This window comes from Lithobates pipiens, unplaced genomic scaffold, assembly GCF_037356315.1.
Source record: "Lithobates pipiens isolate NorthernLeopardFrog02 unplaced genomic scaffold, aLitPip1_a1.2 Scaffold_25, whole genome shotgun sequence".
Classification (NCBI taxonomy): domain Eukaryota; kingdom Metazoa; phylum Chordata; class Amphibia; order Anura; family Ranidae; genus Lithobates; species Lithobates pipiens.
In genome coordinates this window covers 55,816,960-55,842,896 of record NW_027507787.1, presented here as the reverse complement: position 1 = coordinate 55,842,896, position 25,937 = coordinate 55,816,960, and the positions used below count along the sequence as shown (strand labels likewise).

Here is a 25,937-nt window from a genome sequence, read left to right as displayed (position 1 = left end):
AACCTGATGGGAGCTGGCGGTTTTGTAACGATTTTTGACAATTGAATAAAGTTACAAAATTTGACACCTACCCCATGCCGCGTATAGATGAGTTGATTGACCCGCCGGGAACAGCCCGATATATGACAACTCTTGATCTCACCAAAGGGTATTGGCAAATTCCCCTGGCCGAGTCGGCCAAGGAGAAAACTGTGTTTGTAACCCCAGATGGGGCATTCCAATATAAGAGAATGCCGTTTGGGTTACAGAATGCACCGGCAACATTCCAGCGGAAAATAAATAAGATTCTGAGGCCGCATCAGAAATATGCTGCAGCTTACCTGGATGATGTGATTATCCATAGCACAGACTGGGTCTCACATTTGCCAAAAGTACAAGCAGTCCTAGACTCTATCCGGGAAGCTGGGTTTACAGCCAATCCAAAGAAGTGCACAATTGGACAGGAGGAGGCCAAATATCTTGGGTACACTATTGGGAGGGGGGTGATAAAACCCCAAGTCAATAAAGTCGAGGCCATACAGAGTTGGCCACGTCCCAACAGCAAGAAACAGGTACGAGCCTTTCTGGGAATCGCTGGCTATTATCGACGATTCATTCCCCATTTTGCTTCTCAGGCTGTGCCCCTCACCAAACTGACAAAAGGGAAAGAGTCTGTCATGGTTAAATGGTCCCCAGAGGCTGAAGAAGCATTTCAGTCCTTAAAAACAGCCTCATGTAGGCAGCCAGTGTTGTACTCACCAGACTTCTCTAAGGACTTTGTTGTACAAACTGATGCATCAGACGTTGGGTTAGGAGCAGTGTTATCCCAGGTCTGGAGCCGGGAAGAGCACCCAGTCATTTACCTCAGCAGGAAGTTGAAGTCCCACGAGGTAAATTACGCCACGATCGAGAAGGAATGTTTAGCAGTGAAGTGGGCTCTAGATTCCCTTCGGTACTATCTGCTAGGTAGGCACTTTGACCTGGTGACTGATTACGCTCCTTTAAAGTGGATGGCTCAAAACAAGGAGACCAATAGAAGGGTAAATAGGTGGCTCCTGGCCCTACAGGAATTTAACTTTACAGTTAAGCATCGTCCTGGTGTTAAAATGGGGAATGTGGATGCTTTGTCTCGGATACATGCGTGTCTGACTGCTCGTCTTACAACCCCAAGGTTGAAACAAGAGGGGGGGTATGTGGCAGCACTCAGGTAAATTCACCTGGTTGTATCCAAAATGGAAAATATGTATGCCCTAGATTCAGGCTTTATGCAGACTTGTACAACTAGAGGGGAGTGCTGGGAGTCATATAGGGGAAGAGTTAATGAGCCCAGCTGAAGTAAGTGGGCTCATTAAGACCTCTACAAAAAAAAAACAGCATGCTTAGGGAGATGCTCCATCCTGGAACCAGTTTTGTGTTTGTATAGACTGGGGAGTGTGACACCTGTTCTGTGCGGTGAGTTAACGCCTGTGTGGCAAACCTCTACAACAGAGACAGGGACTGATGCAGCACAAGGCTGCACTCAGTTGTTAGACAGGGAATCTATGTGTGTAATTAGAGGTCAAGCTGATCAGGATTTATTTTCATGTTTTTCTTTTGTTATATTTTTCACTGCATGTAGCATAAATAAACCGCACCTTTTGTTTTTTTCCACCTACAACGCTGTCTGCCGTGCCTGATTTTGTGTTGTGAACCCATCCAGGGGGTCACACACACCCGCTGCCGAGCTAACCCCTCACACTACCTAAATTGCTCTTCTCTAATTGAGCCATCTGCAGGAGTTAGTTGGTGTTGTGTGCCTCCAGCACAGCACAGTATACACCTGTATCTACCCTTTATTGCTGGCGTTCTATAATAAAGGCATCTGCAGGAGTTAGTGGGTGTTGTGTGCCTCCAGCACAGCACAGTATACACCTGTATCTACCCTTTATTGCTGGTGTTCTATAATAAAGGCATTTGCAGGAGTTAGTGGGGGGTGTGTGCCTCCAGCACAGCACAGTATACACCTATATCTACCCTTTATTGCTGGTGTTCTATAATGAAGGCATCTGCAGGAGTTAGTGGGTGTTGTGTGCCTCCAGCACAGCACAGTATAGACCATATCTACCCTTTATTGCTGGTGTTCTATAATAAAGGCATCTGCAGGAGTTAGTGGGTGTTGTGTGCCTCCAGCACAGCATAATATACACCTGTATCTGCCCTTTATTGCTGGTGTTCTATATTAAGGCATCTGCAAGAGTTAGTGGGTGTTGTGTGCCTCCAACACAACACAATATACACCTGTATCTGCCCCCTATTGCTGGTGTTCTATAATAAAGGCATCTGCAGGAGTTACTGGGTGTTTTGTGCCTCCAGCACAATATACACTACCCAATTGCTGGTTTTCCCATCTCCCTGCAGGTCATTACCATGTCTGGAAGGCCAACAAGGAGAGGCAGACAGGCACAAGACAATAAAAGAGGGCAAGCAGGCTCTCTGTCTAGAGACAACAGTGCTGGTCATGGACACGGTGCATCGTCATCAGCACGTGGCCATGGGACACGCTTGTCCTTATTTTCGGTAGCTGAATGTGTTGAGCTGCATCATGCCGACTTGGTAGAGTGGATGACCAAGCCTTCTTCATCCTTCTCATCCTCTCTCACCCAGGCTCAGGGTATTAGCAAAGCAGCTGCCAACGCATCCTCTTCCCTCGTCTCAATGTCATCATCAGTGACTCCTTCCCTAGACCCACCACGTCCTCCTGAGGAGTCCCCCGGACTGTTTGAGCACAGTGTTGGGTACATGCTCCAGGAGGATGCCCAGTGTTTTGTAGGCTCTGATGATGATACTCAGCTAGAGGAAGGCAGTAGCGTGAGCGCAGAGAGAGCTAATGCTCAAGAAGGACAGCAATCTAGCAGTCATGTTCCACAAGCTGCAGCATACTGCCAGGTTTGCTCCAGTGATGAAGAGGTAGGGGATGATGAGGGCACTGACTCCACGTGGGTGCCTGGTAGGAGAGGAGGAGGCACATCTCCAATGAGGTAGGATGCCCTCTGGGGGCCAGCTTAGGGGCAGCACACCGACTGAATCACACCGCAGAGGTCCGCCTGTGCAGGGCGCTGCCTCTGCGCGTTATTCTAAAAGTTCTTTGGTATGGGCCTTTTTTGAGACGAGTGCATCAGATCGCACCGCTGCTTTTTGCAACATATGTCTCAAGCGTATCTCGTGTTGCCAAAACATCAGCCGCTTGGGCACCACATGCTTGACCAGACATATGTTGACCTGCCATGCAGCTCGTTGGCAAGCTTACCTCAAAGACCCAGACCAAAGAACAAAGCGCACCTCTCTTTGCTCCTCATCAGCTGGGATCTCCAACCCCACTAGACCTTCAGTCCTCTCTGAAACCTGTGCTGAGAGGAATGAAGGTGTAGAATTAGGTGTGTCACAGCCAAGTGCTTGCGGGCACTCTGCTAGCAGTACACCCACGTCCGATTGTAGCAGGCAAATTTCCCTGCCCCAGCTGCTGGACCGTAGAAGTTCACTCCCAGCCATCCACATGCCCAGCGGTTCAATGCTAGCTTGGCTAAATTTCTAGCACTTCAACTGCTACCTTTTCAGTTGGTAGACTCGGCCCCCTTGCGTGAGTTTGTGCAATGTGCGGTTCCTCAGTGGCAGGTCCCCAAGCGCCACTTTTTCTCACGGAAGGCGATTCCGGCTCTCTACCGGCATTTGAAAGGCAATGTCCTTGCCTCACTGGACAGGGCGGTCCATGGTAAGGTGCATATTACTGCTGACTCATGGTCCAGCAGGCATGAACAGGGATGTTACCTGTCTTTCACTGCCCATTGGGTCACTCTTCTGGCAGCTGGGAAGGATGCAGGACAAGGTGCAGTAGTGTTGGAGGTTGTTCCGCCACCACGCCTCCAAAATGCTACTATTGGTTGTGACACACCTCTCTCCTCCACCCCCTCCTCTTCTTCCTCCATGGCCTCTTCCAGTGCTCTGTCCTCTGAACCAGCGGTGCTCCGTAGGCGTTGAAGGGGCTACGCAAGTACGCAGGCAAAACAATGCCATGCCGTGCTTGTGCTGGTTTGTTTGGGGGACAGGAGCCACACTGGGGCAGATATTTTGTCAGCTCTGCAGGGGCAGGCCGAGAGGTGGTTGACGCCACGCCAGCTTAAGCCAGGATTGGTGGTTTGCGACAATGGCACCAACCTCCTCTCAGCCCTCCGACAGGGACAACTGGCCCATGTGCCCTGTGTGGCTCACGTCCTTAACCTGGTGGTGCAGCGGTTCTTGGGCAAGTACCCGGGCTACAGGATGTCCTGAAGCAGGCCAGGAAAGTCTGTGTACATTTCTGCAGATCATTTAATGCCTGTGCTTGGCTGGCTGAGCTCCAAAAAGAGTTGAACCTGCCCAAGAACCGCTTATATGTGACATGCCCACCATGTGGAACTCAACGTTGGCCATGCTGCAGCGGCTGCACATGCAGCAGAGGGCCATCAAAGAGTACCTGTGCGACTACGGCATCAGGACAAGGTCAGGGGAGCTCGGTTTTTTCTCACCACGCCAGTGGGGCATGATCAGGGATGCATGCACTGTCCTGTCACCGTTTGAGGAGGCCACAAGGATGGTGAGCAGCGACAGTGCATGCATCAGCGACACTGTACCTCTTGTCCACCTATTGGAGCATACGCTGCGTGGAATAATGGACAGGGCACTTGAGGCAGAACAGAGGAAGGAAGAGGAGGACTTACTTGCCTCTCAAGGCCCCCTTTATCCAGACAGTGTTCCCGCTGTCCCACCCATCACACAGGAAGAGGACGAGGAGGAGGAGGAGGAGGATGATTGTGTCAGCATGGAGGTGGAGCCTGGCACTAAGCATCAGCAGTCTTGTAGGGATGATTTACAGTCCCAAGAAATCCGTGGACATGTGCGTGGCTGGGAGGAGGTAGCTGCGGATCATGTTGTCCTTAGTGACCCAAAAGACTCCGGACCGAATGCCTCAGCTAACCTACGCTGCATGGCCTCCCTGATCCTGCAAAGCCTGTGGAAGGATCCTCGTATTCTTTGGATCAAGGAGAGGGACCATTACTGGCTGGCCACTCTTCTTGATCCACGGTACAAGGGTAAGGTTGCGGACCTTATTTTGCCATCGCAGAGGGAGCAGAGGATGAGACATCTCCGGGAGACCTTTCAAAAAGGTCCGTGCAACGTGTTCCCAGAGACTGGGAGGTTACAAACTCCTGGTCCTGGACAACGTGTTGCTGAGGCATCGGTCCGAAGGAGCGGTGGGGAAGGTGGCCGCCTGACCGATGCGTTCAGACAATTTTTTAGTCCCCAGCCCCAAGGTATGATCGGTTCCAGCAACCATCGCCAGCTTCTGATTTACATGGTGCAGGAATACCTAGGGGCAAGGTCAGACTTGGACACCTTTCCCACCGAAAATTCTATAGACACCCCCCAGGCACGATATTTAAAGGAATATTTCACTTTTTTTTTCACTTTAATCGTCATTAAAATCAGTGCTTCCGAAAAAACTTCAGTTTTTAAAAACATTTTAGGCATTGTCCCATGTCCCCTGGGGCAGGAGCCAGGTCCCTAAACTCTTTTTAGGACAATATCTTGCATATTAGCCATTAAAATGAACACGCTTTATTTCGAACGTTTGAGCCCCATAGACTTCAATGGGGTTCTAAAGTTCGCACAAAATTTTAGGTCCGTTCGAAAGTTCTGGTGCGAATCGAACCGGGGGGTGTTCGGCTCATCCCTATTCCCCACCTTTCTCATTCATTGCTTGGGGACACATCCCAGGACCTATGAATATCAAGTCTAGGTCCTATATGATTAATATAAAAGGAAGTTTGACTTACCTGTAAATTTAATAACTTGGAGTAAAGTACAGGACACAGGACACCCTCCCCTCTTTTCCTATGTTACTCAACATTGCTTGCTAAAAAAGCTCAAGGTGTGGGGGGTAGTTTATAGGAGGGTGCCTAAGAGGAGTGTCCCGAGAAAGCTTTGCCAGTGTACAATCACCTGAAGCTTTCAACCTATAACTCATGGTCTATGAATATTAAGTCTGTGTCCTGTATTGTACTTCAATATACTTCAAAATTCCTTTTTTTTTTAATCAAATGTCAAGATTGTTCTAAATAGGAGTAAGCTAAAAATAATTGAAATGCTATGTGAAAATGAATATATCATTTGTTTTTGGCCATAGCTACACTAAATGCATGCATGCTAGATAATGTGCAAGTGTAAAAGTCACAGGTATTTATTACCTCTTAAAGACAGCACAGTACATGGACAATGCCATTATATTTCTTTCCTCTTCGAAAGCTAAAATCATCTTTGGTTAGGCCTCATCCAGGGCCATCATGTACTTCCATGAATAATAAGTTGCTTATTCACGGATGATGTGTCCACTTAAATATTGGTATTTGTGCAGTGAAATATATTTTTCTGGCTGTGTCTACAGTCTTAGACAAATGGGGGTGGACTCAAATTACATTTAAATTTTTTTTTTTAGGTAGACCTTGAAGGACTATGCCTATGCATACTCACTTAACTAAAGCTCATGGACTGCTTTTGAATGAAAAAAAAAAATCATCTATGTTTTTCACAAAGCATTGTGTGTTAGAATCTTGGTCAGGTTTTTATTGCAGTCTGTGCTCCCAGTGAGGGGGGGGAGGGAGCTCCCTCCTTTTCTTGCCCCAAAACATACAATGAAAAAAACAATTTTGTGGCATGCGGGTTAGAACCGCTGTCACGTTTTTGCTAATCTTTATTTCCTCTGAGTTTATTTTCCTTTACTTATTGTCACGAAAACAGTATACCAGGGAAAATTTCACTAGTAATGACACAGACAGGAATAAAATTCTAAGAGAGTTTCAAATCCATCCCTTTGGAACTGAAAGTTTTTAGCTAGAGCTAGAGTTTTTAATGCAAACCTTTGAGGATAGAAATCCAGAGGCTAGCACTGCCAACTTGGATTTGAAGAAGGCTTTTTTATTAATATCGTAATGTAACCCATAGGCTTGTGCACAGGGCTTGCCAGATGCGCATAATCCCCCCCCCCCCCACTGGTATTGATCACTCACTGTAAACTGTGTTTTCTATGCTTCAGTTTGTGAATGAACAGAAAGCCGCTCAGCACTGAGGCTGCAGAGAGAGAGAAAGACTGGGGAATCTCTGTCATCAGTCCCTTTCATTGTCTCAAACATGAGCCATCAAGGGTCTGTTTATACCCCTGATATTTTACCAAAGCCCCCAAAGGGGCTCCTAATAAAAATAGTAAAAAAAAAAAATAGCAACAAAAAAATTAAATTAAAAAAAAAAATAATAATAAAATGTATAAATAAATATAAAAAAAAACTACTGATGCTGTCTACTGCTCTACTGACACCACCCACTGCTCTACTAACTGACCCCATCCACTTTCCTATTGACACCAACTTCTTCCCTACTGAACTAAAAATAAATTTTAGAATGTTTGTTTACATTCATTTATAAGAGTGTGTGTGTGTGCCTGTGTATATTTACACTATACTACCAAAAGTATTGGGATGCCTGCCTTTACACGCACATGAACTTTAATGGCATCCCAGCCTCAGTCCGTAGGGTTCAGTATTGAGTTGACCCACCCATTGCAGCTATAATAGCTTCAACCCTTCTGAGAAGGCTGTCCACAAGGTTTAGGAGTGTGTCTATGGGAATGTCTGACCGTTCTTCCAGAAGCGCATTTGTGAGGTCAGGCACTGATGTGGACAAGAAGGCCTGGCTCGCAGTCTCCACTCTAATTCATCCCAAAGGCATTCTATCAGGTTGAGGTTGGGACTCTGTGCAGGCCAGTCAAGTTCCTAAATCCCAAACTTGCTGCTCATCCATGTCTTTATGGACCTTGCTTTGTGCACTGGTCAAAATCATTTGGTGGAGGGGGTACAATGGTGTGGGGTTGTTTTTAAGGGGTTGGGCTTAGCCCCTTTGTTCAAGTGAAGGGACCTCAACCTGACAGAACACCTTTGAAATAAATTAGAGCAGAGGCTGTGAGCCAGGCCTTCTCATCCACATCAGTGCCTGACCTCACACATGTGCCTCGCCAGAAGAGTTGAAACTATTATAGCTGCAAAGGGTGGGGAAACACAATATTGAACCCTACAGAATAAGACTGGAATGCCAATAAAGTTTGACTAAACCCAGGACCCTGCTTTTACTATACCTGGTCTCCCACAGTACACAGAACTTGGAAATGTAATTATTTTAGTAAATATAAACTGCTAAATACCTTTTTCTGATCAGCAGTATATATGGGTTTAAAAAAAGACAGGAAGTTGTAGAGTGGGTTTGGAGGAGTATAGAGGAGACTGTGGATGGTGGACGGTGAATTGGTGTAGATCGGTGAAAGTGCACGGCAGTGTCCTGCCTGGAAACCTGTTAGCAGTAGAAGTTACCTGCGGTAAAAATCAAGGATGGTTTAACTGCGATAGCAGTTCTGAGCTGTGTAGGTCAGTGAGACTGATAATTCTTTCTGCTATTTTTGCTGCTGTGAAGCTGTTTGAGTTTAATAAACCTCCTATTGATTGAAAAGTCTGTGTCCTGCGATCTAGCTGGTTCCCCAAACTTTACAATATATATATACACACACAGTATCTCACAAGGTAATCACTTTTTCAGTTCAGGTCACACTTAAAAGAGTAACCTCCCATGTATTTTCAGACTATACAGCAGACTGCGCCATTGTGAATGGCAGCTTTCAGTACTATTCAGGTGGTGTTTTTCTTTTTCTTCCGTTCTGGAAAAGCACCATTTAAAAAGTTACAGAATCCAATAGAAAATATATTGTTAAATTCTATAAAATATGTTGCATAAAAATACAAAAATCTGTTCTCCTACTAGCCTGACATTGGCACTATAAAATTGGCAAGGATTTTTTTTCACATGGTCGACCAAATTACAGGACACCTATATCTATCAGTGGTTCTATCCGCTCAACATAAAGGATCCCTTACCTATATATAGTATCTAAAATGAAATACATTTGAAAAATGTTTGTGATTTTTCTGAACCTCATTATAATTCATCTGTGCTTTCCAAAAGAGCCAGCAAAACAGCATTACTCGATATGATGCCAGCATTTTGTTGACTGCAGATATTTCATAAATATTCATTACAATGCTTGAAATATTTATAGAGAATGGGTATTTATTTGTACCTTTAAATAAACATGATTCATAAACCGGAAAACATTTTAAATAAGTAGGAATAAATGACAAAACATGGTTTTGAAATAGAGGTCATGTAAGTCTAGCCTTGTTATTTCCACCCTGCTGTAGAAACAGGTGGAAATTTTTATCATATCTTTAATATTTATCACAAGCTGATGAGGGTACAGCTTCCTTTCAACAATACCGAGACAGACTTTGCTATTGTGGCTTGTTTGTATTTAATATTTAGATCTGTACGGGTCTGCGTTCAGAGTATAGGCAGCCTATTAATTTCAAAAGAGCTGCCTTACCTGCAGAAAAGTGAAGATAAAAGTCCACAAAACTTTATAAAACTGCTGCATTGAATCACATGGCGTTATAGCACCATGTGGGGTAGTGCATGTACTAATGTGTCACAGTTCCTAATGTATGGGGGTGCCATTACTCATTAATTGCACCACTGCAAATCTGCTAAAGTGCAGCACATTTCTCTGCAGGGTGGGAACACATTCGATTTTATGTTCCAGTGGAAATAGCTAGTCGACTTTTATGTGAAAATAGCACAATAGGAGACTTAGGCAAACTGAAAATAAGAAAGAATCCACATCAAACCAAAGTGTTTTGGTTTGTAAATGTCTACAATATTAGGTAACATAGTTGGGTCAGAATATTGATATAGTTTTTATTTTCGTGTAGTAGTCATGTGTGCTAAATGTTCGAAAGTGATTCAATTGTGAAAAGCACTTTTTTATTTTATTTAATGTATTAAAAAAAAAAAAATCATACAGACCTGTAGCCTCTTTCTTCAAGCTCAGCAAACATGTTACAATCTGACTGGACAATCTCCTAGACTTACCAAAAATGCAATATGGAAACTGAACATATGTCTGGGGGAAAAAAAAGAAAGGCTTGCATATGCAGGAGCAGGGGCAGGCATTAGCAAAGAACAGGTTTCCTTTATAAAACTTCATCACTTCATCCGCATTTTTATTTCTAGTTTTATTTTCTCACGGCAAAAAGAGTAGAAGGAGAGTAGCTACCTGCCAATAATCATCAGTCAGGATTTATTTTCACTGTGGGAGATTTATCCCACTTTCTGTTGTGTCCAGGACACAGGATGAGAAGTGAAATCTCATCAGAGGGGACACAAAGAGCAACAAAAATTAGAAAGGAGTTCTAAAACTGTCCCATTTTATCCAAATTTAGATAAATAAAGTTTTGTCTAAAGTTGCATTTTGGCTTTGCGGTAAACATGGGGCATCTCTAGAGGAACAGTAATAAATCTAAGCTAACTGCATGCTGTTATGCTGAGGCAAACTAGCAACAAACATTGGTCAGCACTTAAAGGGGTTGCAAACCCTTTTTTTTTTCACCTTAATGCATCCTATGCATTAAAGTGGTGTTCCAGCCGCAATTTTTTTTTTTTAAAAGTCCGCAGCTACAAACACTGTAGCTGCTGACTTTTAATAAGGGCACTTACCTGTCCAGTGAGGCTGCGATATTGGCCCCCGACGCCGATCCATCCATCGGATCGAGTGCTGGCCCCGCCATCTTAACGAAGGGAAACAGGCAGTGGAGCCTTGTGGCTTCACTGCCCGTTTCCTACTGCCCGAGTCATGCAGCGTTTTGTGCATGCCTCTGTTGTGTTCTGAGATACACACATGTTCCAGAAGGCAATGGGGCAGCTCACCAAAGAGGAGGAAGCGCTGCGGAATAGGAAGAGGCAGATTAGGAAGACTGCCTAGCAACAAGGATTTCTGGCAAGTAAAAACATTTTTTTTTTTACAATTTTATTTTTTATTTTTTTGAGAATGTTAATGTTATTTTATATTTTAGGGTGTCCCTGTGCTTTAAGGTGAAAAAACACCTGGCAGTCACCAGCCCCCCCCCCCTTTCTACTTACCTGAGCCCCTTCATCTCCTCAGCGGGGGCATGCTGTCCCTCTCTCCATGGGGTCCCGGCTCTTGATTGGATAGATTAATAGCAGCACAGCCATTGGCTCCCGTTGCTGTTAATCAAATCCAATGACACAGGGGCGGGGCCGAGTCCGGTATTCGTGTCTGTTGACACAAATGCTGGTCTCGGGAGAGTTCCCACAAGGTAGCCCCCTCGGGAAAGCTCTTCTCCTAGGGGTTATCTGATGCAGGGAGGATCCACAAGAGCCACCAGGGGACCCCAGAAGAGGATGTTCAGGGCCACTCTGTGCAAAATGAACTGCACAGCGGAAGCAAGCATGACATGTTTGTTATTTAAAAAAAATAAAAAGCAATCCTTTACAATCACTTTAATATTAAATGTCTGGTAATTCAGATTGTGATTTTGCGGCAATTTTAGAATGATTAAATATATCATTTTGCATATTTTGAGTGATCAATTTTCTAAAACTGTAGGGAAAATTAAAAAGGCCTTTTGTAGATTTGCCTGTCTCCCCTGCAAGTTTGCCCGTCTGACCAGTTTACTGGGTCTCCTCCACCATAAACCATTCTGTTCTCCACGTTGCCTGTCATGCTTCCTGTCACATCTCAAATGGTCCCCATGCCTTGCTCCACTTGACATACTGTTTCCAGGGAAACACAGATGCTTCCCTGACTCCTGTTCTCTTCCCATTGGCTTTGGTGTCTGGTTTGCCAGGCAAAGCAGCCTTCCTGTTCAGCACCTTGTTGCCTCATTTCCCATTACTCCTCTGTCTGCTAGCGCCTAAATTAAAATGTGTAAAAATAAATCTCTAGTGCCACCACTGCTAAGTCCAAAACAAAGTGAGTTAATCTTAAAGTGTTCCACACACCACATACAAATGATTAAATCTCTTATGCAAAAAGGGGGGATTTGGGACTTTGAATGAGTTGAGTGTTGTGGCTAAAATGTAGCCACCAAACCCACCTTATTTAATGTCCCAAATCCCCCCTTTTTGCAACTGATACAGGGATGGAGACATGTGTTTCCGCATTTTACACTCAAAGTCCCAAATTTTTCCTCTTATACAGTAGAAATCTGTTGACATAGAATCTTCAGTAGTGAAAACCACCACTTGCTGCACACTCCATCACCTCTAACTACTCATCTGATGCTTAGACCTATTATGCTAGGTCAGAATGCACTTTCCCCTTTAAGGAGATATTATAGCCTAAATTACTGTTGTAAGCCAAGATGGATCCATATACTTTTCCAAACACCTCATATACCTCCACTTTTCCTTACAGGAGACTTATACATCTTTCCTGTCCAGACCAATTTTCCACTTTCAGCACTCTCACACTTTCAATGCCAATTACTCAGTCATGCAACACAAACAACATTTTTATCATTTTTTTCACACAAATAGAGCTTTCTTTTGGTGGTTTTTAATCACCATTGGGTCTTTTATTTTTTGTGACATAAGTGGGAAAAAAAAGAGTGAAAATTTAGAAAAAACAAAAAAGCACTTTTTTTTAGTTTCTATGATAAAATTTTGCAAATAAGTAATTTCTGTTCATAAATTTGGGCCAGATTTCTACTGCTATATATCTTTGGTAAAAAAACAAAACAAGTATGTGTATATTATTTGGTCTGTGTGAAAGTTATAGAGTCTACAAGCTATGGTGCTTCATTTTTCTGTTTTAACCATTGCTGGCCAACCTTTGTCTTTCTGTAAGGGTTACAAAACCCCAAGTGTTGCTTTATCGTAAGAGCTTTACACCAGAAACGCATGTACTTCTGACTCATCCCATCTCCTTCTTACCCCATCATCCTCTGGTATCTTTAGTTATGCCACCAGAACCGCCAGATTGACTGGTTGATTCATGCAATAGTTCCCGTCTCAGCCGCCCCATTCTCAATGTTGCCACGACTTTGGACATCCCACTCCCCTGTTATCAGTATTTCATGGATGTATTTCCTGAGGAATCTGGCTTGGCCCTGCCACCTCACAGACCATTTGATTAGCTCATTGGCCACTTAAAGTTATACCACCCTATGAGCTTTCCATTATTTGTTCCTGAAAATTTGCCATGATACAAACCTACACAAAAGGGTTTTTTCACCTTTCCTCTACTCCTGTAAGGGCATATTTTTTTATGCTGAGAAGGATGAGACATTGCGCCCCGTATTAATGCAGGGATTTAAAAAGTTACCTGTCCCTAAAAGTCACCTTTTGTCTTTCAGTAGGATTGAGGGGGGTGCATATTTTTACTAAACTGGATCTTCAGGGGGCCTAAATTTGGTGAGAATTTGTAAAGGCAATAATAGATGGCATGATGGCTTGTCTCCAGCAAGCAAGCAGAATGGCCTTTCATAATACCTTAACCTGAGTTAGCGTATAATAATGTCTACTGTCAACACCCCATAGCATGTTTCTTGTTTAATCTGTCTCTAATCTGTCTATATACCACTATTTTCCCACATGCAATTTGGTCAATGCGTTTCACATGTTTTCATGATTCTACAGAACCAGGATAGACACAATCACAAATTGCGTATTGCTTTAAACAGGTCAAAGAGAGATAGAACCCCAAGAACAGATAAAATTAAATGAGAAAACAAGCTACTAAATAAAAAATGTATATGAGATAAATGATTTAATTTGGACCTCCATATTTATAGCTTACATACAACCCCCTATAGCCCCCACTGTTATTTATGTATATCATATACCTACATTGAGGACTCCCTACACAACAAACCAAGCTTTCTCCACTGGAGTAAAAATTATTTTTGGCAAACGCATACATTTTTCCAGAATTGTCCTAAAAAGGACAACAATCCCAGTGCACACATTCCTGAAACTAGTTGTTAATGTAAGGAGACTTGATATAAGCACGGTGGTGTGTTGCCTTACACACCGAAGTTGGTGCAAGGGTCTTGCTTTTTTCATTCACCATTACCTTTCTTGGATTCCATTTATCTATTTCTTAGAGCTGCATATAAACTCTATAATGTAAATGGATGCTGTAGCAACCTCCAGTTGGAAACTGAAGGCATTCAAAGTGAGAAGTATGCCACCAGCATGCCAAGTACTTCAGAATGGCTCCAAAGCTTTACTCAGTGATCACATAATGGTTACAAAGGTGATGTTTCGGAAGCCTCACAGGACCCCTTCATCATACATGTGACATAACTGTTATTGGCTATACAATCTGCCCATTGCCAGCTGTCAATCACAGGCAGAGATTGGACCTGATGAGGAACAAGTCCCTCAGCTTCTCTCTCAGACTTAGCCAGCTGTCACTGATTGCTAGGAGCCTGTAAGTTGTGAAGTCAGCAGTGTTCTTGACAGCCAGTGACAGGTGAGCAGAAGAAGAGGTAATGGCAACAAGCATGCCAATCTGCTACACAGCATATAGAGGAGGGGCAAATTATACCATTTGAATATATTATTCTTATATACATATTTCTATTTATACAGTATGTATCATCTTTTAACAACTTCTATAGGTTATAGAGTAGTTGTCTTAGGTTTCTTAATTTATAATGTGTTTGTTATCTTGTTTTATAACCCTACAGAAGGGGAATTTGTGAGCCCCTGAAACACATTGGCGGGGAGACAATTCAATTAAGCTACTGCAACACTTTTCCAACATTAATTGCATGTTAATGTGTTACATCTAACTCTAAAAACATTTTGCACAGTTTTGGTTCTGATAGCAACTTGTGCACCAAACTCAGGTAGTTCTAATTTGCTTCACTACAACACAACACCTGTCCCAAATTCAAAATAAAATACATACAAATTGCATCGTACGAAAGTGGAGCTAATTTAGAAAATATTTATTTTGTGTTACAGAGGCAGATTTAGCAAAAGGGTCTTTGGTGCTTGCTAAACATGGTGCAGAATGCAACAAATTTAATACATGTTCTAGAACTAATTGCAAATTAATCTGGAACATGCTGCACCACTTTTAGAATGCATATATTTAGACACTTTTGCAAAATCTGCACCGGTCTTTATGAATTCCAGGGCTTGGTTTTATCTTCTAACCTCTAGTAAGAAATATTTTTTACTGGACTTATTTTTGATTTGTGGCACTCTCATCCTCCTCTATATTTTTTTTTTATTGAGCTGATATAGTGTAAAAAGTATTAAAACATTTTATTTCATTTTCATATCCGTTTTCCAAAGAAAATTAATAATACTCGGTTTCTCTTCTCCTCAAACACTGCTCTTATTTCCACATTTAAAGCAGTTCCTCTAGCGGTACAAAATACTAATAACTTTCAAAACAGCCATATATGTTAATTTTCATCAAACGTATCTGCCAAATGATATTGCTATCATTGTCTGTTGCTGTAATAGCTCTGACTACTGCAGGTCACCGTAGCCTGTAGAAGGGAGATTCTGTAGACTGAGAATAAACCATTCTTAGCTGCATACACCATAGATCTTAAAGGGATGACAATCCTATAACTAAGAGGAATTTAATCCATATAGGAAAAATAGCATGCCTTTATGAGTACAGTTATAACATTTATAAGATTTGTTGACAGGGCTGAATTCCCATGACCAGGGCCTGTAAGCACACAAAACTTGGCACTCCTTTTCTAGTTGTGGCTCTAAATATTGTGACAAGGTATAAATAAGCTTATATAGGATCACAGTATTACGTTTGATAGGGAAATATACAGTATGTGGCTAAAAACGAAACAGGAAACGTGCTTATTTGTCTTTGCCCCCTTTATGCATTGGCCTATTGTGCTTCATGAAAAATCTGTTTCTGCTTGTCCATAATAAAGGAAATTCCAGTGAATTCTATCATATTTGTTTTATAGGCCAGGGGACATGCAGCAGCATTGTCTTGCGTTTGGCTTCTGAAAATAAGAAATAATCCCAAACAGACAAACCTGAGGGCTTGATCCAGGGTCATTCCTGTGAAGACGAAAAACTTCAAATATTCTTCTGCGACCATCTTACTGAACTCATTGCTGTAAATTAAGAACAAAATTATTACTGGCCTTTTGGTCATATGGAAGGAAGAAGGCACAAAACATGCACAAGTCTAATATTTTATACAACCAAGTTTCCAAAAGCATGTCAAGGCAAGGCGATGCATTAATGAATGTGAGGAAGTGATGTGTTTCACAGACAATCATAGCAAAAACTAAATTCAAACACATCAAGAAACATTTATACAGTCTAGTATAGGCAATGTGAGCATTTTAACATCCTTATTTATTTTACTTTTGCTTGTTACACTACTTTAACCTTAAAATCTCAGATTTAAGGCTGGGTTCACACTGCTGCGGCTAGGAGACCCGGATGTGATTCGCACCGCACTGCAGTGAAAATCACATCCGATCTCTGTGCGATGCGAGTTCAGCCATACAGATAGTATGGCTGAATTTGCATCGCACCCGCTCCAAACTCGCACAGGACCCTTTTTTTGGTCTGCAGCAGAATCGGATCGCATGGGTGTTCACACCACGCGATCCGATTCCTGTCCGAGTTTCCAGATCGCACTGCGATATGCAAACTGATCTGGGGGTATCATTAACGTTTCACTGACACTCCCAGCAGTTCGCATAGGGCAGTGTGAACTGCCGCCGGGAGGCATGCGATGCGGGAACCCGCAGCGGATTCGCGGCGTTCCCGCATTGCTTCAGTGGGAACCCAGCCTAAAGAAGTGCTGAAGTTACAACATTGGGGCTGATCGGAGATGAAGTCGAGGTGTCACCACATGACAGATACTGGGTAACAGATCTTTGTTATATATAGTCCTTACAATACCCACACGTACTTCTTCCCTAGGTGCCGTGCTACATCAGCTTTCTTGAACCCATCAAGATTGTAAAGTCCCAACATCCCCAATTAAAAAGATGCAAACAGTTTGGGTCCTCTTTCAACACCTACTACTGTTCCCCTAAGTACACATTCTCTAGTCATTGTGTCACCAGGGAAAAGTCGGTCACAGTCAGGCAGTCACAGGGCACCTAGAACAAACTGTTACTGTCAGCTATTTTTGTTGTTCCCTAGCACATTTTTTCGTTCAGTACCTCATGCACTTTTACAATTGTCACTAAGCATAATATTACATTACCACTGTTCTCCTATCCTATTTCTACAGCTACTAAACAGCTATCCATCCTTATCGGAGATATGACTGTTTTCTAGAGAGTAAAGTACAATCAATAGTGTATGATTTGGAAGCAATGTTCAGGAGCTCAGTATGTCCAGTCCTACCAACTCTTCTGGTTGTAACATTCCTCCAGTGTACAGATATGCATATATTCTTGTCTATGATAAGATTTGCAGATTTCCATTCATGTCACCATGTTAGAGAAGTGTGGTAAGAAGATGTTCTTCCATGGTCAGTAATTACGTGAGGAAATTTCTGAACATCACCTGTTGTGGCAATAGGATTTTAACATGAACATGTGGGCAGATTATGGACATCCATGTATTTATATATTATTATAACAAGCATTAAATGAGATTCTAAACAAGCCTTCATTGACTTTAGAAATGGCATAAACTGTGGAGCAATTTACAATGTATTCCCAAATTCATAGCAGAAGCACTCTTATTGGTCCCCTAGGAGGAGGGACAGATTGAGCTGAGATGTGTGAGTACCAGGACTTGTGCTGGTCCTTTGAGGCTGAGCAAAACTCACTTGAGACAGCCTTCACCTGAAAACAGCAGTGATTAGCCAGCCCCTTGCTTGCCATGTTTAAAACACTACCAGTGCTTGTGATAGCGAACGTTGCCTGGTGTGCTCTCATTTGATCCAGCTTATATTTGTTCTGTGGATATCCATGAATGATTCAGATGCTCTGACGTTGCTTTCTCCACTGTCATTCTGTACCGCTTTGGACTCTTACTCATGTATGACCCGGCAAGTCTCTGTCACTCTGTTTCCCTTTGGTTTGCTCTGCCTACTGTCCTGTTCATAGTATGTGCTATTCATTATTGAACTGTCTGCTTTGTAGCACTGTTGAATGGTCTCATTGGCATCCATACTCCTGAACCAATATCAAATTGGCCTATCGGAGGCAATTGAAGATGCATCTATTAACTACCCCTTCCCAGCTTCTCTGGAGGAGGCCATGAAATTGCCCATAAAAATTGACTGTTTTAGCGGGAGAGGAGACTGAAACTTGGCACAGCTGACGCGAAACCTGTGCCTTCCTTGACAACAAGTTTCTCCCCCTTCAGTACCATGTTTAAGGATGAACTTATGCAGTTACCTGTTTATCGCAACTTGGAAATTTGTATTGTGGCCTCAAAGCTTCACTCTTGCCCCACGCGTCCAGGAAACTTCAGGACTCTTGGTGATTGGATAACGATAACCCTAGGCTTTCTTTCATAACTGCAAAAGGACAATTGTCTAAGGATACTTGCTGTTATTAACTATCGGTCTGGGTCTCATGAACTATTGGCCTTTATGGATTCTGGAGCCCCCAGAAATGTTATTGATCAAGCTCTAGTCACCCACTTGTCTCTGAAAACTCATGCTCTGGACTGTTTGGTCCACCTAATTTCTGTGGATAATCTGCACTTCTCACAATGCTAAATGCTATGGGCCACTGACCCTTTCCAGCTTCAAGTAGACCCTTCACACTGGGAGAAGTTCTTTTGTCTTGCCATTAATTCTCTATGCACATCTTTAATTCTAGGCCTTCCTTGGCTTCAGGGTCACAATCCAGTGATTCATTGGAGAACAGGGAATATTTTGACATGGTTCAATTAGTGTGTACAAACCTGCATGCTGCATTCTAACCAGATTGCTGGCTGCCAACAGACTTGGCCTTGTTAGTACTCCCTGGATAGATCTCCCAAAGGGTCGGATCACTCTTTACCACCACATCGCAGTTATGACTGTTCCATTGATCTCTTACCTGGCGCTACAACTCCTCTAAGGTAAGTATTGTCATTTTCTGCCCAGCCAGTCTCAGCTCAGCCTGTGCTTACTGCTTCTGTCCAGGTTACCCCTGTATTAGCAGTTCCATTCTGGCCTTCCCTGGTGCCATCTGTGGCAGTCATGCCAATTCATGTGCCAGTTGCTCCAGTTCTCCCTGTCTCTGCACCTGCCACCTCAGTTCAGCTTTTCACAATATCAGCTGTTGGTCATTCTGCTCCATAATCAGCCCCAGCTTGTGAGCACACTATTCAACACGAATATCTTTGTCATCCTAGTAAAAATGGGGGTGCAAGAGCTACCCCTCGAAGAGGGGGGGGGTGACAGATTGATCTGAGATGTGTCAGTACCCGGACTTGTGCTGGCCCTTTAAGGCTGAGAAAAACTCATCTGAGACAGTCTTTACCAGGAAACAACAGTTTCTGAGTTTATTTCTGTAAGGTTCCATGTACACTGGCTTAAAAAACTTTGCTTCTATAGGAGTTTTGTGTTCTGCTTCTAGAAACAGATCAACTTTATTCTGTGTCCATGCACATTAGGACGATTACAGGCATATTTTTATCCCAATGTTTAGAGGCAGGAAAAATAAACCTTCTGCTTCGCGTTTCATTGGTGCTTACTGGCAGAAAAACTTAAAATTCTCCTAAACTTTGTACAAAAAAACATTCTATCTGAGCTTTTTTTTCTGCCAAGTGAACTGGAGTTTTTTTTAAGCCCAGTGTGCATGGAGCCTAACTTTGTTTCTCTCCCTCTGTCTCTCTGATCCCAGAGCTTGTATATTTTTTCATGTCATCTTCATTTTTATTTATTAACTAATTTGTATCTTTTAGATTTAGCAGGTTTAGCAATTATGTGAGTTACTGCATGTTGTATTTGTGTCTGCTAATAGTTTCATTGTATTTTTAGCGAAATATAGCTTTAAGATTTTCTTGGGGGGGATTTTCTTGGGGGGGGGGGGGGTTCTTGGGGGCTGTCAGGTAGTCTGTACAGGTTCCCTGATTTCTATCAGCAACCCTGGCTGTCTCCACTGTGGTTCTGTGCCATTTTGGACTCTGATCGACTTGTGTATGCTTGAGGAAGGTGTGTGCGCCTGTTGTTTACAGTGCGCATGCGCCGAAAAGATGTCGCATTAGCAGTGACCTCACCACGCTGGGCTCCTGTAATCCACAGATGACGAAGAGCCAAGCCTCAGTTTCAGCTCCATTGGACTGCATTATGATTTCCTGCTGGACGGGACTCTATTTGTTTTCTATGGATGGATATATCACAGAGCAATTACCACACTGGTAGATGCCACTAACTGAGGATTTCTTGTGCTGAACTTACTTTAACCACATGTAAGTGAATATATACTTTTGTGTACCTATTAAACCTGATTTATCCTGACCTGGTGGTGCTTCTCTCCGTTTGTTCGACTTGTGTATGACCTGGCTTGTCTAGAATACACTTTTGCCTGCTGTGATATCACATACCCTTTAGTTTGCTCTGACCTGCTTCATCACAGGTTTTTTTTTTGCCCTGCTGACATCTGCGGTGGTGCACCACAAGTACCAGTCAGCCTGCTCTACCTACTCTTCTGCTTATGGTATGTGCCAGCTATAATTGAACAGTCTGCTTTGTAGCATCTGTGAACTGTTTTTCTGACATCTATACTTCTAAACCTGACAAGCTTCTGACAGACTTACTTGCATTACTTTGGGGCTTCTGTTGTGAACTTTTACAGGTTAGTTGTGATAGAGATCAATGAAGGCTTGTTTTTAAACTCATTTAATGCTTGTTAGGAATTGTAAATATTGGAATGTCCATACCCTTGCACAGGTTCACTCTAAGTAAAGCTGCTTCTGCCTATAGCCCTGCAGCTACTTAGAACATAACTCATAACCTGGCCTACACTTAAATGAGAAGTATAGCCAAAGCTATTTGGCTGAAAGTGGTTGCAAACTCTCCCCCACAACTTTGTCCCATGTAAATCAGCATAAAAAAAACCCTAATGAACACTGCTTGTAGATATCTCCTTACTTGCTTAGTATTGTTGTAATCCTTTTTGTTCTTTAGAATGACGTCACTGAGCATGCCCAGATCTCCCCTGATTTACGGCAAACTTCTATGTGCTTATCTATCTGTTATCAGGACATCCTACGGCATACCACTGAAATCCCAGGAGGCTGCAGAATCATTCACAGCTTCCTCCTACACACCATGTGGCATCACATGCAGTGTAAACATGGCCATTACTGCAGTCTTATCAGTTGAAGCTGATAAGACTGACAAAGGCAAACATTATAAAATCGGCACAAGTAAATACTATGAAATAAAACAAGTCAGCTATGTGCAGGAAAGCAGAGCTGCCATAGAAACGTTGGATTGAGAAGGAGGCTTGGTTAACAGTGCAGAAAGTGCTCAATGTAAGGGCGGAAATACACTCCACTGTGGACTTAGAAAACAATACTTAAGATGGCGCTGCCTAACCCCTGGAAACAAGTTTTTTAAAGTTTCTTTAACGGTAAGTAATATGAGATTTGGGCTGGATTACAGTGGCTATAGTTTGATAATTACTTATTATAATGGACTAAATGAAAAGAAGCATCAGAGTGGGAAAGTTTACTTCCTCTTGAACTTGTATGGTTTACAGGAGCGCAGTTGGTTCTGCACTCCTGTGACCCATTTTCAGCAGACAGTGGGCTAAAGCCTGCTGACATCACAAAGCTGGTCCAGGCTCCGAAAAGAAGCTGACCAGATGGCCAGAATCTACCCAGATACCTGGACCGGCAGCTGGCTCAGCCTCTAAGCAAGTCTCAGAGCTTGAGCCAGCTGCTCCAGCCCCCTGCATAGCCCAGCACTCGGCAGGATAGTTACCAGCTATCTGCAGGCTGAAGACAGAACTTAGTGAACTGAGCAGTCTTTGATAGCTCAGTTCTTGGTCTTAGAGGTGGACAGCTGCAGCTGGGATCGGTGCCTTGATTAGTATGACTGTGCTTTTTTTTTTTTTTAATGCAATTTTTTTCTCTTTTAGCATTTCACCAGACCGAAAAATGAGAACTTAATAAAGCAGACTTGATCTTGAAAAGTATTAGTATTGTCTCTGATGACAGAAAAAACTTTAAAGCGGTATTAAACCCAAAAGCAAACATTTATTAAATTGCAGTTTACCAATCCTTAGCCCTTGTACACACGGTCAAAGAATCTGTCGGAATGAGTCTTATCGGACCGTGTCGTCAGATAATCCGACTGTGTGTGGTATGCATCAGACTGATTCCGTCCGAATCTCCGTCCGACCCAAATTTCCAACATGTTGGAAATATTTCCCGACCAACTGGGCCGGACGGACCTAATCCGATCATGTGTAGAGCATTCTCATCGGACCAAGTGCCACGCATGCTCAGATCAAATTCCTACATCAAAGCTATTGGCTACTAGCCTGAATGAAGTCCCATCGTAACGAAATGACGTCATCACGTTCTGAAAGATCGGATTTTTCGCCAACTTGGCCCGACCGCGTGCATGCAATAGTTTCGGACACAATCCGTCGGACTAAATCCGACGGATTTGGTTGGCAAAATCTCCGACCGTGTGTACGTGGGCTAAGACACGGTGGCTGCATTATTTTTCTTTTTTATGCTTTATTTTCAACTGATGATCTAGCCAGTAAGTCTGATGTGTAAGCTTATATTTATTCATGCAAAACCTTTATCCCAAAAGAAGCTGTAACTGCTTGTGTAACTGCAGTGTGAGCTGGAGTTTGGCTTCAGTTTGTTAATTTATCTTAATCTGCTAGTCCATCTAACATTCCCCTCCCCCAGATTAACAATGCTGCTGTCTGCTGGGCCCCTATATTCACCCAGAGTGGGGGCATGCGAATACAGGAGGTGTGTTACTGGCCAGCCTAAAAAAATAAAACACATGCAGCCACAAAATCTAAGGACTGGTAAGCTGCAATATATTAAATTTTTGGTTTGGAGTTTAATACCACTTTAACATTGTGCCACAAATACTGTTCTCACATGAAATCTTGTTACAAATGACAGATGGCTGATATGAATTTTGGTGCACTTGGAAAGCATATGTTTGCATGCAACCTGTAAATGCAGACATGAAGTACTAAAGAAGTGCTGAAGTTACAACATTGGGGCTGATCGGAGATGAAGTCGAGGTGTCACCACATGACAGATACTGGGTAACAGATCTTTGTTATATATAGTCCTTACAATACCCACACGTACTTCTTCCCTAGGTGCCTTGCTACATCAGCTTTCTTGAACCCATCAAGATTGTAAAGTCTCTTTGCCAAGCGTTTAGCTGCTTCCTGATCAGCCTTATGTCCGTTGGACAAGGTGTCTGTACTTCCTAATGCCAGTCGTTCAGTGCTGTCCATCTCCGAATCAAAATCTGATGCCATATTGCCAAGAGGTGGTTCACTACATGAGGAACAAAAATTATAAATGTAGAAAAACAAAATACTTAAATGTTTAACATAAAATGGTATAGTGCAGTTAAGCATCAAAATATAAAAGGAAAAAGGCAACATTAGATCAGTTAAGATTCTAGACATTTACTATTTAAACCTTTAATTATTGATTTAAAGTGTCATTAAACCCAAATCATCAAAAACAGTCAATACATGCTATATTAGGCCCCTTTCACACTGTCGGACAGTTCAGGTCCGCCTGTCAGTTTTGTCGGCAGACCTGAACGAGCGCTCCATGTTAGTCTATGGATGATGGATGTCAGCGGAGACATGTCTGCTCTCATCCAACATGGTCCGATCTGCTAAAATCAGATGGATGGCCCTACGTTCACATCCGTCCCTGGCGGATCGGATCAGGTGAGATCTGATGAAAGCGGACATGCTGTCCATTTACGTCCGATCTCTCCATAGCAAGCAGTGGCGCTCGACATGCCCCTCCCCGCTTAGTGAGCAGAGTGGGACCTGTCATCCGCCAGCTCAGCGAAGACCAACGGAGAGATCTCCAGCTGAGTTGGCAGACTCCGTGGCAGCGGATACGCCTGGTATGAATGAGGCCTTACACTGTGTTCATACTCACTCATCCACTAGAGTAGGGATATGCAATTAGCGGACCTCCAGCTGTTGCAGAACTGCAAGCCCCATGGTGCATAGCAAGCATGAAACCCAAAGGCAGAGGCATTATGGAACGTGTATTTTTGCAACAGCTGGAGGTTCACTAATTGCATATCCCTGCACTAGAGCATCGTATTTCTGTAGAATTTTTTTTTTTTTTAAAACACGCCACCCGTCCCGCTGAGCTCACGTGTAGAAGCGATTGCATACGTGAGTATCACCTGCATATGAAAACGGTGTTCAAACCACACATGTGAGGTATAGCTGCGATCGATAAAGCAAGAGCAATATATATATGCCCTAGACCTCCTCTGTAACTCAAAACATGCAACCTATAGAATACGGTGTGACAAAAAGTATTGCAACAATCATCATTTTATTCTTTAGGGTGTTCGAAAAAAAATATATAATGTTTGGGGATTCTAAGTAATTTTCTAGCCCAAAAAAACTGATTTTAACTTGTAAACAACTAGTTTGAAAAATAGGCCCTAATGGGTTTACTTCCTCTTTCATTCCCTGCAAAGGTAAAGCATAATGGACTGCTATGCATCGCATAGTAGCCCATTATGTGTCACTTACCTGACACAGGAGCCAGCAAAGTCACCGCTGTCCCCTGTAGTCCGGCGCATCCATCTTCTTGTGGGTCTCGCCACCCCGCCGCTGTCATTCGGCGAAGCCGCAATAACGTCACTCCCACGCATGTGCACGGGAGCCGCCGCTCGCGGAATATCACCGTTGACCGCGGAGTGCTCAGTGCGCCGCTGTCTACGGCGCATGCGCCGTAGACATCGGTGCCTGTCTTTCGGCAAATATCTCCTAAACTGTGTAGGTTTAGGAGATATTTCTTGGACCTACAGGTAAGCCTTAATCTAGGCTTACCTGTAGGTCCATGTGTTTGTTGTAAGGGTTTACAACCACTTTAACCACTTCAATACAGGACATTTATACACCCTTCCTACCCAGACCAATTTTTAGCTTTCAGCCCTCTTACACTTTGAATGCCAATTACTCAGTCATGCAACACTGTACCCAAACAAAATCTTTGTAATTTTTTTTCATACAAATAGAGCTTTCTTTTGATGGTATTTAATCACCACTGGGCTCTTTATTTTTTGAAACATAAGTGAAAAGTGAAAGTGACATTAGTTTCTAGGATAAAATTTTGCAAATAAGTCATTTTTGTTCACAAATTTGAGCCAAAATTTATACTGCTACATCTCTTTGGTAAAAAATAACCCAAATTAGTGGATAGTATTTAGTCTCTGAAAGTTATAGAGTCTACAATGTATGGTGCAAATCATTGAAAATTGATCACATCTGATTCACCGGAAAGTACAAATACCCCTCAAATGACCCCTTTTTGAAAAGTAGACAATCAATGGTATTTAGTAAGAGGTTTGTGAGTTTTTTGAAGTTGTAATGTTTTCCCACAATCCTTGGGAAAATTAAAGCGGGAGTTCTGCGTTTTTTTTTTTTTTTTTTTAAAGTCAGCGGCTACAAATACTGCAGCTGCTGACTTTTAAAATAAGGACACTTACCCGCCCAGCGCACCCGCGATGTCGGCACCCGAAGCCGATCTGTCGATCGTCTCTCAGGTGCTGCCGCCTCCATCTTGAGTATGGGAATCAGGAAGTGGAGCCTTGCGGCTTCACTTCCCGGTTCCCTACTGCGCATGCGCGAATTGCGCTGCACAATAAGGATGGTCCCCGCTGTCCCTGGGATCCATGTGTTTCCCAGCGGACAGAGGGGGACCCGCAGGAAGTGGCGTAAATATCCGCAGATTCTGCGGATATTTATGCCGGAAGTGGGTGCAGATACCTGTACTGTACAGGTATCTGTACCCCCCTCCCCCCTGAAAGGTGCCAATTGTAGCGC

At 43.1% G+C, this 25,937-nt stretch overlaps 1 protein-coding gene across 3 annotated transcripts in view; it reads right to left on the bottom strand.

Moving 5' to 3' along the window:
- Positions 1-25,937, bottom strand: part of PSD (pleckstrin and Sec7 domain containing) — a 711,875-nt gene that overhangs the window by 294,532 nt on the left and 391,406 nt on the right. For 2 of the 3 annotated variants that reach the window (XM_077454479.1, XM_077454480.1), the window contains 2 exons: positions 23,200-23,400; positions 15,975-16,055 (listed from right to left, as the gene is read on the bottom strand). In XM_077454479.1, the coding sequence (XP_077310605.1) occupies positions 15,975-16,055; positions 23,200-23,400 (282 nt within the window). The remainder of the gene's footprint in view (positions 1-15,974; positions 16,056-23,199; positions 23,401-25,937) is intronic. The other variant, XM_077454482.1, reaches the window with a different exon arrangement.